The sequence below is a fragment of the Auxenochlorella protothecoides genome, assembly GCF_000733215.1.
Source record: "Auxenochlorella protothecoides strain 0710 unplaced genomic scaffold scaffold36, whole genome shotgun sequence".
Taxonomy (NCBI): Eukaryota; Viridiplantae; Chlorophyta; class Trebouxiophyceae; order Chlorellales; family Chlorellaceae; genus Auxenochlorella; species Auxenochlorella protothecoides.
The window spans coordinates 578,118-588,822 of NW_011934143.1; the positions used below are offsets into that span (position 1 = coordinate 578,118).

General features: G+C 64.7%; 5 protein-coding genes across 5 annotated transcripts in view; 3 read left to right on the forward strand and 2 right to left on the reverse strand.

The window, feature by feature from the left end:
- Nucleotides 1–545, forward strand: part of F751_3475 (hypothetical protein) — a gene marked incomplete at both ends in the record, with an annotated part of 3,289 nt that extends 2,744 nt beyond the window's left edge. Inside the window, 2 exons of the mRNA XM_011397852.1 lie at nt 15–233; nt 306–545. Of these exons, the coding sequence (XP_011396154.1) occupies nt 15–233; nt 306–545 (459 nt within the window). The remainder of the gene's footprint in view (nt 1–14; nt 234–305) is intronic.
- A 310-nt stretch (nt 546–855) lies between these two features.
- On the forward strand, nt 856–1,715 carry F751_3476 (Nucleolar protein 16; the record flags this gene model as incomplete). Its single annotated transcript, XM_011397853.1, has 3 exons — nt 856–1,007; nt 1,106–1,269; nt 1,462–1,715. The coding sequence occupies 3 exons, from the start codon at nt 856–858 to the stop codon at nt 1,713–1,715; spliced, it is 570 nt and encodes a 189-aa protein (XP_011396155.1).
- A 344-nt stretch (nt 1,716–2,059) lies between these two features.
- F751_3477 (Phospho-2-dehydro-3-deoxyheptonate aldolase 1, chloroplastic) lies at nt 2,060–4,120 on the reverse strand (the record flags this gene model as incomplete). Its single annotated transcript, XM_011397854.1, has 3 exons — nt 2,060–2,152; nt 2,253–3,494; nt 3,902–4,120. 3 exons carry the CDS (start codon nt 4,118–4,120, stop codon nt 2,060–2,062), a joined length of 1,554 nt encoding a protein of 517 aa, XP_011396156.1.
- Nucleotides 4,121–6,790: 2,670 nt separating this feature from the next.
- F751_3478 (hypothetical protein) lies at nt 6,791–7,892 on the forward strand (the record flags this gene model as incomplete). Its single annotated transcript, XM_011397855.1, has 5 exons — nt 6,791–6,835; nt 6,924–7,067; nt 7,150–7,191; nt 7,426–7,581; nt 7,734–7,892. 5 exons carry the CDS (start codon nt 6,791–6,793, stop codon nt 7,890–7,892), a joined length of 546 nt encoding a protein of 181 aa, XP_011396157.1.
- Nucleotides 7,893–8,579: 687 nt separating this feature from the next.
- The window catches only part of F751_3479 (CUGBP Elav-like family member 4), a gene marked incomplete at both ends in the record, with an annotated part of 3,690 nt that continues 1,564 nt past the window's right edge, over nt 8,580–10,705 (reverse strand). The window contains 3 exons of the mRNA XM_011397856.1: nt 8,580–8,789; nt 9,077–9,240; nt 9,472–10,669. Of these exons, the coding sequence (XP_011396158.1) occupies nt 8,580–8,789; nt 9,077–9,240; nt 9,472–10,669 (1,572 nt within the window). The remainder of the gene's footprint in view (nt 8,790–9,076; nt 9,241–9,471; nt 10,670–10,705) is intronic.

The following is a 10,705-nucleotide window of genomic DNA, read 5'->3' on the forward strand; positions in this document are numbered from 1 at the left end:
GGGGGGGGGGAGAGGGCGGCGTCGGCGCGCACCCATCGTGGCGCGCGGCCTTCGCCCGCACGCCGGTGGACTGCCGGTACCTGCGGTACCGGCTGCCGGCCGTGGCCACGCCGCCGCCGCTGGAGGCCGACCTGCGCCTGCTGCCCGGCGCGCCCGGCACCGCGCTGTGCGTGCTGCGCTACGTCGCCTCCCCGCACCTCCCGCCGCCGGGCCTGCTGGACCTGGTCGCCGACGTGGCGCTGCCGCGCGGCGCGCGCGTGGCCCGCGCCTCGCGCCACGTCCTCGTGCGCCCCGACGCCGGCGAGGCGAGGCTGGCGCTGCCCGTCCTCGCCCCGGGCGAGGCGGGCGTGCTCAGCCTGGCGCTGGAGCTCGCGCCGGGGTCTGCGGAGGCCCTGGCCCCGCCCGCCGCCAGTCTCACCTTCACCGGGCCGCCGGGGGGCACACTGTCCGGCACCCGCCTCCTCGTGGGGCTGGAGCGGACTGAGGAGCGCGCCGGCGCCCCGGGCAAGTGCTTCTTCTTCGGCAAGCTGGAGGTGCGGCCGTGAGGGCCCCAGCGTGGCGTGGATCTCGAGCAGTGCATGTCGAAGCGCTGCGGTGAGTCGTCCCGTGATGTAAGCTGGGTCACTGGCACACAGCGGATCCAGAGGCGGGGGATACTGCCAGTGGGACCAAGGGTCCGACGTGAGAGCGCGTATTCCCGCGCGCTGCATGGGGGGGGTCCATGGCGTGTGGCTCTCGCAAGCATCCTCCTAGGACGACAGAGAATGACCCAAACCCACGCCTACCGCTTTGACGTCCTGTCACACATCGACACCAGCTCCCCTCTGCTGTTCTCCTAAGTACTCGCCGGCCGCAATGGGTCGCTCGCTGCGACGACACAAGGCCTCCCGGCCCAAAATTATCAAGAGGAAGAAGAAGAGCGTGAACAAGAAGCTGGACACCAGGAGCAAGGAGCCCGAGGAGCTGACGGCGCTGCGGCCGGACATGGAGGCCAAGCTGGGTGCCCAGTGAGTGGGCCGGGCGGGGTGCCAGGCCTGTTGCGAAGGGGCTGAGGCTAGGAGCTCGGGATGCCCGACGCTCAACCCACCTCCACAACCATGTGCAGGCCCGAGTGGGCGCACGAGTCCACCGTCGTGGCCAACTACGGGCGCCTGGGCTTCGTGGGCAACCCCAACCGGCTATTTGGCAGGAATGCTGTGCCGGTGTGCGCCCCCGAGCCCAGCTCCCACGCCCCCGGGAGCGATGCTGAGGAGGCGGTCGACGATGACGGTGAGATGTGTGGTCGAGATCGGGTATGTATTTGCTCCAGGCCTTGCTGCTGGTGCCCTGGGACGGAAGCATTGTAGGATGGCATCGTCCAACGCTCGCTGCCTTGCAGTGTGGGCACTCTCTACCCCCGTGCACCAAGATTCACCTTGACCTCAAACCCATTAGCCTCGCCCCGCCGCCCTCAACCTCCAGACCTGCGGGCTGTGTTGGGCAAGGTTCGCAGCACGGGCCCGGCCGCGCCCAAGCGCCTGACCAAGCACCAGCGCGACATCGTGGCGCGGCTGGTGGCAGCGCATGGCGACGACACCCGCGCCATGATGATGGACCTGAAGCTGAACCCCATGCAGCACAGCGAGGGCGTGCTGCAGAAGCTCATCGCCTCTTACAAGCACTGGGGCCCCGGTGCGGGCGTCGAGTTCAGGGTCCCCGTCAAGAGCCTCTGGTAGGGCGGGACGGTGGTCGACGATCCTTTCTATCGCCTGAAACTCCAGGGTCACCCTCCACCCATCCCTGGGCCAGCCCCTGAGTTCCCACCACTCATCGCCAGGCACCGCAGCGTTCAGGCACCTGCCAGTCCAGGCCAATCACACCTCCGTAAATCCCTTTTCCCATCGTGTCTTGCCTTCCTGCTCCTACTTCCTGCACCTGTACACACACATTCCTTGCCAGGAGAAGCGATAGACATGTTTGGCCAGTAGCGGCATTGCGCAGCGGCCAGGTCACCAAGGCAAACAGATGGCGACCAAGGGATTTTGGGCTGTGCGACGGCACAGCTCCATCCACGGGGCTTCTACATCACACATATGGTGGTGCCGGGGGGCACTTCGCTGATCTTCACGCCCAGCGCGGTGGTGAGCGACCACTTCCTCGTCCGCCCGAAACACTCACAGCAGGCCGTTGCGTGCGGCCGCGGCCGGCGCGCCGTCGGCGCGTTGCTGCTCTGCGTCGCGCGCGGCGCGCCGCCGCCGCAACCTGCTAGCAACGTAGAAGGCCAGCTCCAGCGCCTGCTCCGCGTTCAGACGTGGGTCGCAGTGGGTGTGGTAGCGCGAGCTGAGGTCCAGCTCGGTCACCGCGGCACCGCCGCCGATGCACTCGGTGACGTCGTCGCCCGTCATCTCCAGGTGCATGCCGCCGGGCACCGTCCCTGCGGCCTCGTGCACATCGAAGAAGGCCTCCAGCTCCGCGCGCACATTTTCGAAGCGCCGCGTCTTGTACCCCTGGACCGCCTCAGTGTTGCCGTGCATGGGGTCGCAGATCCAGGTGACCACCTGCCCCGCGGCACCCACCGCGGCGAGCAGCGCGGGCAGGCGCTCGCGCAGCTTAGCCGCGCCCATGCGCACAATCACCGCCAGCCGCCCCGGCGTGTTTTCAGGGTTCAGCGCGGCGATGAGGGCTACGAGGTCTGCGGGGTCGGCCTTGTCGCTCACCTTGACGCCCAACGGGTTGCCCACGCCCCGCAGGTACTCCACGTGCGCGCCGTCCAGCTGGCGCGTGCGCTCGCCGCACCACAGGAAGTGTCCTGAGCAGCCGTACCAGAGGCCCGTGGTGGAGTCCTCGCGCGTCAGCGCGGCCTCGTAGTCCAGCAGCAGTGCCTCGTGCGAGACGTAGAAGTCGGTCTCGCGCATGATGGCGGAGTGCATGTCCAGGCCGCAGGCGCGCATGAAGGTGATGGACTCCTCGATGCGCGACGCCAGGTCGCGGTAGGCGCGCCCCTCCTCGCTCCCGCGCGTGAAGTCCAGATTCCACTGCATCACGCGGTCCAGCGCCGCGTAGCCGCCCGTGGCGAAGCCGCGCAGCAGGTTCAGCGTCGCCGCCGACTGGTTGTACCCGCGCACGAGGCGGGCCGGGTTGGGAACGCGCGCCTCGGGGGTGAACTCGGGGCCGTTGATGATGTCGCCGCGGTAGCTGGGCAGCGACTGCCCGTCCACCGTCTCCAGGTCGGCGGAGCGGGGCTTGGCAAACTGCCCCGCCAGCCGCCCGATCTTGACCACGGGCACGCCGCCGCCGTACATGAGCACCACCGACATCTGGAGCAGGAGGCGGAACAGGTCGCGGATGCGGTTGGCGTTGAACTGAGAGAAGGCCTCCGCGCAGTCCCCGCCCTGCACCAGGAAGGCCTCGCCCGCCGCCGCCGCGGCCACGCGCGACTGCAGCGTGCGGCACTCGCCGGCGAAGACCAGGGGAGGGAAGGCCGCGATCTGGGCCACAGCCTCGTCCAGCTCAGCCTGGGGCAAGAAGAAGAGAGGGTGCGAGGTGTGAAGAGTGAGGGGGGGAGGCACGAACTGAAAGGAGGGAGTGCCCTAGCCAGAGGCCTCCAGGGGTTTTGGGGGGTTTTGGGGGGTGGCATGCAGGATCGACCAATCTGCACAGACACGGGACATGACGCGCCGGAAAGATGCATGCCGCAATGGATTGGCATGCTGGAAGCGCTTACTCGTGCCCCATCATGGGGTGAAATGCACTGGGGGCGAAAAGAGCCATGCTGGGGATAGACATGACGAGCTGTGGGGGGGGCCAAACAGGGGCGCAGGTGCGACGACGATCTGTGCGCCTCACATAAATCCCGACGCAGCATGGTGGACCGGATTTGCGCATGGTCGAGCGCCCTGGCATTGCCCGGGACTCGTCGCACCTGGTTGGGGTAGTTCGGCTGTTGCAGCGCCTCGCGCTGCTTCCAGCTCTGAGGTCCCCATTCCTGGAGGTGGTCCGCACTGGGCAGAAAGGGTACCGCCGAGGGGGCGGCAATGGCCCGAGGGCGCAGGGGGCCCCGAGGCGTGCGAGATACCGCCCGGGAGGTGGCAGCCGGGCACCGGAAGGGCGCCGTGCGGGCTCCCACGCCTGCGCCTCGCATGGCTACCATATTAATGTCCGAACAGAGTGTGTGAAAAGGGAGGTGTTGGGGTCTAGAGATTGGGTGGGGGAACGACGACCTTCACGTTTCTTGCAAGACCCCACGTGGGCTTGACACCCCGATTTTTCGCTCCAGGAGTCGTGCGGGATTCAAAGCAGTAAATCCCCCACGACAAATCGCCGAAACCCCCCAGACTGTTGATTCACATCTAAAAATCTCAAAGCAGTTGCAAACAATGCGTGGTGTGCCCCCGCTGTTCGAACACCCTGACGGCGCCTACACCACGGCCGACATAGTGGCTGCCAAGGCCACAGTCCTAAGTACCCTCTATAAAAGGCGCGTGACGCAGGCAACCATTCCCACGGAGCGCGTGGATGACTTTCTGCGCGGCGAGGGCCGCATTTTCAGGACGTCCTTCCATCGGAAAGCCCACGCTGCTATCCAGCTTCCGAAATCACCTCCATCGGGTGGCCTCATGTGATGAGCATGCAGCCGATCCCCTTCCGCTGCACTCAGTACCAGCTCTTCAACACACGCACAGGACTGGTTGTTAGTCGAGTACTACAGGTGCGCCCGTGGTCCTATGAAGCCCAAGTGGCTGACGAGAAGGGCGTCGCCAGTCAGCGCGAGGGGCGGACGAGCCTGTCGCGCCGCCGCTCTGAGAGGACCGGCTGCCAGCATACATTCACAGTCAAGCAGCTGAGGCAAGACTCCAAGAAGAGCATTGTCTTCTACCCCGACATTGGGCATTCGAGCCACAGTGACGCCACTTTCCACTGTCTGCGCCTGTCCCAGTGGGCTGTTGACCTCGTGGAGTCTCTGCTGGCCACCAACCCGGCCTTTCGCAACCCCAGCATCGTTGCCTCAGTGCGAGAAGCTGCGCTGCGCAAGGCAGGGATAAGTTCGGCCGTCTACATCAGTGTGGCCAACCACTTGGCCTTCCAGCAACACCTCCCAAATCTCCACCAAAGGGATTGCTCGATCACCAACAAGGAGATCGCGTGAGCTGCAAGGCAGGGTCGCTCGGTGCCAATCACCTGCACCTTGGTGGCAATCACCTGCACTTCCATGAACCACAGTGATGCGATTTGTATGCGCTCTCCATTGCAGGAACATTCGCCGGTCCAAGAAGTCCAATCCATGGATGCTGGACCCAGACGCAGCCACAAGCCTGATGAAGTCGGTCCAGGCTCGGCATTCAGACTTTGCCGTCGTCGAGCATGTCAATGAGGGACTGATTGAACTTATCGAGCTCAACGATAATCACCAGCGTGCCCTGCGCGACTATGCGCATGGCCGCCCTGTGTGGATCGACAGCACGCATGGCACCAACGACCTGAGCGTGAGAAACCAGTGGGATTGGTAGCCACGCCTGCTGTCGATCCAAACAGGGCGGCCATGCGCATTGTCGCGCAGGACACGCTGGTGATTATCATTGAACTCGACGAGTTGTGTCACCCCCATGTCAGCGTTTTTCAAGATGGGAAAAGTCTGAAGGCCAAGCCTGGACCATCATCATCAGGCTCGTGGCTGCATTTTGGTGCAGCATCCACAGGTTTGACTTCTTGGCCCGGCGAATGTTCCTGCAACAGGCGGCACAGAGGACGGGACCATCTGCAAGTGTGGAAGTGCAGATTGTTGGCCCTGAGTGACTGCAACGAGCAACGTACGCGACGTCTTGCGTGGAGATCATGAAGTCCCGAAAGAATTCCGGGAACTCCTTGAGGAAGGTCCTGTCGTCCAATAAGGTGGTGTACAGCGCCGAGTCTATCCCGGCTTGACGCATCGCAGCCGCTTGGACTGCTCCACAAATCTCGGTGTTGGAGAAGGCGGCGTTGGTCTCCAGCAAACTCTCCACAAGAGCACTCGCCCAGCACAACAAACGAGGACACTGCAGGGTGTCATTGTCGTGGCTGGAGTACGGGATGGTGTGGTGGAAGATGAGGGACTTCCCTGGCTCCCGCTTCAGCTGCTTGATGAAGAAGTGGTGCTCGCAGCTGGTCTTGTGAGAGCTGCGGCGAGTTCAGCTGCCCTTCCCCTTGCGCTGGCTGGCGCCGTCCTTCTCCACCCACTCAGGTTTTTCCGGACCTTGGGCGCACGTGTATTTCTTAATGGAAACCCAGTCCTGTGTGTGTCAACGAGCTCGAGTGATTGCGAGGAGGAGTAGCCGACTTGGAGAGGTCTCACAGTGGGCATCCGCTGGATGACATTTCAAGTGAGAACCTTGGTGGCAGGACGGGTGGTGTGGTTGAATGATGTCCTGAAGCTGCGCCCTGTGGCCTCGCAGGAAGTCCTCCACGCGCTCCGTGGGGATTGCGACTGGAGGTGTTGGGGCTGCATGGTAGGTATCCTGCTTTGGAGCCCCCCACGGCCACCAACTTGGCAGAGGCGAACACGCCCTGTGGGGTCCGGTTGTCTCGAGCACGTTCGGCATCGACCGCGAGCGAAAAATGGTAAGAGTTTGATGCAAAGAGGCTGTCGCCAGTTGTTGTGAGGATCTCTTCGGGGATTTCGTAACTTCATTTCGAATGGAAACGGTGGCCCTTGTCGAACATGTAGGCATGCTTTCGCCATTACAATAATCTCAGCCCAGCACATTGCCCAGCAGAAGTTTCCTGTGCCGCCTATGCAAAAACTGACGTTGCCTGTACTCATCATGCCTAGTTCCTGATGTCAAGTTTAGATCAGCAGCGTCAGTTCGCGGAAGGTCTCGAGGTGGGTCACAGTGTCGGCCCGCCAATCGCCTTGCTGTCACTGCATCCTTCAATGAACTTGATGCACTCAACCCCATCACACCGTACAGGACTACCTGGAGTTGCATCGGGCGTATGTGCAAGTCCTGGAGGACCTCGCGCGGTCCCTGCAGCAGATTGAGCCGGCTACACCTGCCAAGAGGACTTCCAGCAAGGCCCTGCACCGAGTCCTGGCCAAGGCGCGTGCTGAGACGGTACGACCCTGCACAATTCAGGATTCTGAAAAGATCAAGCCCTCACCAGGAGCATGCTACTCCTCCCTCCCATCCTTGGCAGGTGCCCTCCCACGAGCTCGAGAGCTTTATCCAGGGCAAAGAAGTGAGAGGCCCCCAACCCTTGCCGCACCTGGCCGACAGGATCGAGGACGAGCTGCATGTCCTCGAGGATTTGCAATCCCAAATAGCCAATCGTTTCGGAGCCCTGGACGGCCAATGCCAGGTCACACAGCCTGTGTGGGTGTAGCCCTGATCATCAATGCCTCATGCCCCACACTGGCATTGACACTGTGCACACAGCAAACTGCATGCCTCCTTCTCTCCACTCTTTCTGCAGGCTTGGTGGGACGATGCCGAGGTCATTCGCAGGCTGGTTTCTGAACCCATGTCCGAGGGCGACGGCCTGGATAGTACAGTGCCAGCCCTGTTGCAGCAGGATGCCCTGCTCATGACCGAGATGCTGGACCGCTGCAGTCGGGAGACGGAGCTGGTGGTAAGAGGCTGCCCGGTATTCAGTTGTGTCTCTACGCAGAGCCTCTTGCTGCTGAACGTTATTCCTGTCTGCACCTTTGGAAGAATAAAGCTGCTGGTTCTATTCCTGCCACAACCCCACATGACCTTCATCATCGCCCAACTGCCCCCCAGATGCGAATCCAGGCGACGGTGAGCCTGGAGAGCGACCCAGCCACCCTGAGCGCCCAGGCCTCCATTCTGGGCCTGGAGCCGTACCTGGATGCAGGGGCACTCCAGACAGTGGCGTCGTGGCTGGAAGCCAGGGATGATGCTAGTCCACCCACGGCTTAGAGCAAGGAGGGCTAGCTGCGTCCTCGTGACCATTGGACTTGTGAACGAGTACTGACTATGACTTGCAGGGCCACCTTCAACAAACCTACTGCCCTTTTGAAAGAGCCAGACGACACCTCTGCCTTGTCTGGGCCTACCTCTCGTGCACTTGTCGCCCACACTGTGCCCCTCCTCTGACAAACCCAAGCTCTCCTCTCACACGCAAGGGTGTGGTGTTCAATGCTGCTACACCGTACAATATGACCTAAAGCAAATGGCAAGGCAGACGGTGTGACGGCGGTGGGGCAAAGCGACAAGGGTCGATGAGCCAAGGAGGGGGGAGGGTCCCATCGCCGAGCGCCGCCTGCTCTTTCCACCAGCAGCAGGCGGACGCTTGGGCCCCATCTACACCCATCTGAAACGAATACTAGGCGGTGGTGTGGCGCCACCCAGGCTGTACTTCCCTGGGAGCGGCTCCCGCGCAAGTCCACACCCTGCAAGCTGCAAGCGGCGTGCAGGCGGCGGCATCGAGCCAGGGAAGGGGGATGCGGTGGATGCAAAAGGACTCAAGTACACTTTGGCGTCAGTACATCAAGTTTGGCGTGGGGCGAGCGGGTCCGCGTGGGACCGAGGCTGTGAGCGAGGTGAGGGGGAGGGGCAGCGAGCGAGCGGGAAGGGGGGAGGCGGCTCCCAGCGCAGCGGCCGGCATCAGGCCTTCTGGTCGGCAAACTTGACGACGAGCTTCTTGTTGGCGCCCACCGGCCGGCCGTTGAAGGCCGACACGGCGGTGGCGGCCTGAGCCTGGGAGGCGTAGGTCAGGAAGGCGCAGCCCTTGGATCGGCCCTGGGAGCGCAGAATGGCCAGCTCCAGGATGTCGCCCACGGGTGAGAAGATGGCCCATAGGTCCTGCTCCGTGGCCTGGGCATGGTTGGTGAAAGGGAGGGGTACATGAGAACAGGGGAGTCACATGACAGCCATGCATGGTCCTGAGGGCTGAGGGAGGAGCAGTGTCCAGGCAATGCATCGAGGGGCTATGCAGTATCACTGCACATCCATGCCACAGGCCGGTACAAACGCTACGCGAGGGTGGGGGCATCATGCACGACCTCTAAGTCACGATGAGTGTGCCTGGTAGCGTACCGCAGCCCGCACAAACTTCCCCATGCGCATGATCCGGCTTGCAGCGCGCATGCACCCCGCCCCACCTCAAAGGGGATCTGGCCGATGAACAGCTTGTGTGCATAGGCCGCCGGGTCGGCGACGCCGCGGCCCAGCTTGATGGGGCGCAGCTGCGGGGGTGGGCCGCCCACCATCATGCCGCTGAATTGCTGCAGTGCCAGGTGGTCGTACCCGCCAAGGACGCCCATGCCTGCAGGGGGTTGGGGCCCAGGTGGCGAGGCGGCTCGGTGCGAGGGCATGGGCGCCTGGGAGACCTGGCCCAGGAAAGGGCTCGCGGCAGCAGGCATGGCAGGACACTGAGCCAAGGCCGTCTGCCAGAGTGTTCCCCCATGTAGTACAGGCAGAGGCCACCCAACACAGGTGCTTGCCCCCTCGGTTGGCCCCCTTCATCCCCTGATTCCGCCCCCCACGTTGCCCGCACCCGACAGGCCGAGCCCTGACTGCATGGCCTGGAGGCTGATGAGGGAGCTGGAGGAGTGCATGCTGTGCATGCTGCCGGGGGCGGGGGGCACCTGCTGATGCTGCGCGGCGTGCGGCGGGTGCAGGCCCAGGTGCCCGGGCCCCACGCCGTGGTCAAGCGGGGGCAGGCCCGCGGAGTCCCCCGCCTCCAGCAGCGACTCGGAGGAGGAGCCGTCCAGGGCGCCGAGCTTGGGCCCGGGGGCGGTGTGCAGGTGGCCCAGGTTGACGCCACCGCCCACCTGGAAGAGCCCCGGCATGCCGCCCAGGCCCGGGAAACCGTTGGGGGGGGGGGTGCATGAGTCGGGGGGTGGGCGTCGGGTGGCACCCGGAGGCCGGTCCTCCTGACTGGGCTCCCAGCCCCACACGCGGCTGATCACCATGGCCCCGCAGCGTCCCCGACGCACAACCTCCCTCTGGCCCACAGGAGGGGCGCTGCCGTCGCCTGTCCCCAGTCCCCCATCGGCCCACACCTCCCTCCCCCACCCGGGCTCACCCTGCATTCCCCCCAACTGCGGCGGCAGGGGCGGGCCCATGCCCAGCTCCGCGCCGGTGATGTATGAGTGGTTGGCCAGCATGCCCGGGTGGCCCAGCATGCCCAGCAGGTTCAGGCCCTGGGCCCGGGCCTTGCCCGCCAGGCCGTCCAGGCGCTTGGCGTCGGCAAACTTGACCACCAGCGCGTGCTCGCAGCCGGGCATGACGCGCTGCTCGTGCAGGCCCTCGATGGCGGCCTCGCAGGCAGCCCAGGTGGCGAGCTGCACGAAGGCGCACCCCGCGTGGATGCCCTTGGACTTGAGGATGCTGACGCCCTGCACCTCACCGTAGGGCGCAAACACCGCGGCCACCTCCGCCTCGCTGGCGGTCTTGGGGATCTGGCCCACGAAGAGCTTGCGCGGCGTGATGGCCGGCTCTGCGGCCGCCGACCCCACCAGCCGCCGTGGGTTGGCAAAGTGCACGACCAGCGGGCGGCCGCGCCCGCCCACCAGCGGGCTCGTGCCGTTGACGCCCGCCGCGGCGCGCTCCGCGTCCGCCCAGCGCTTGTACTGCACCATGGCGCAGCCGCGCGACTTGCCCTCGGGCCCGCGCACCAAAGTCAGCTTCTCGATGGCGCCGTAGGGGGCGAAGACGGGGAGCAGGTCCGGCTCCTGGCGGTCCGTCGGGATCTGGCCGACGAATCTGGGGGAGGGGGGTTGGGGGTG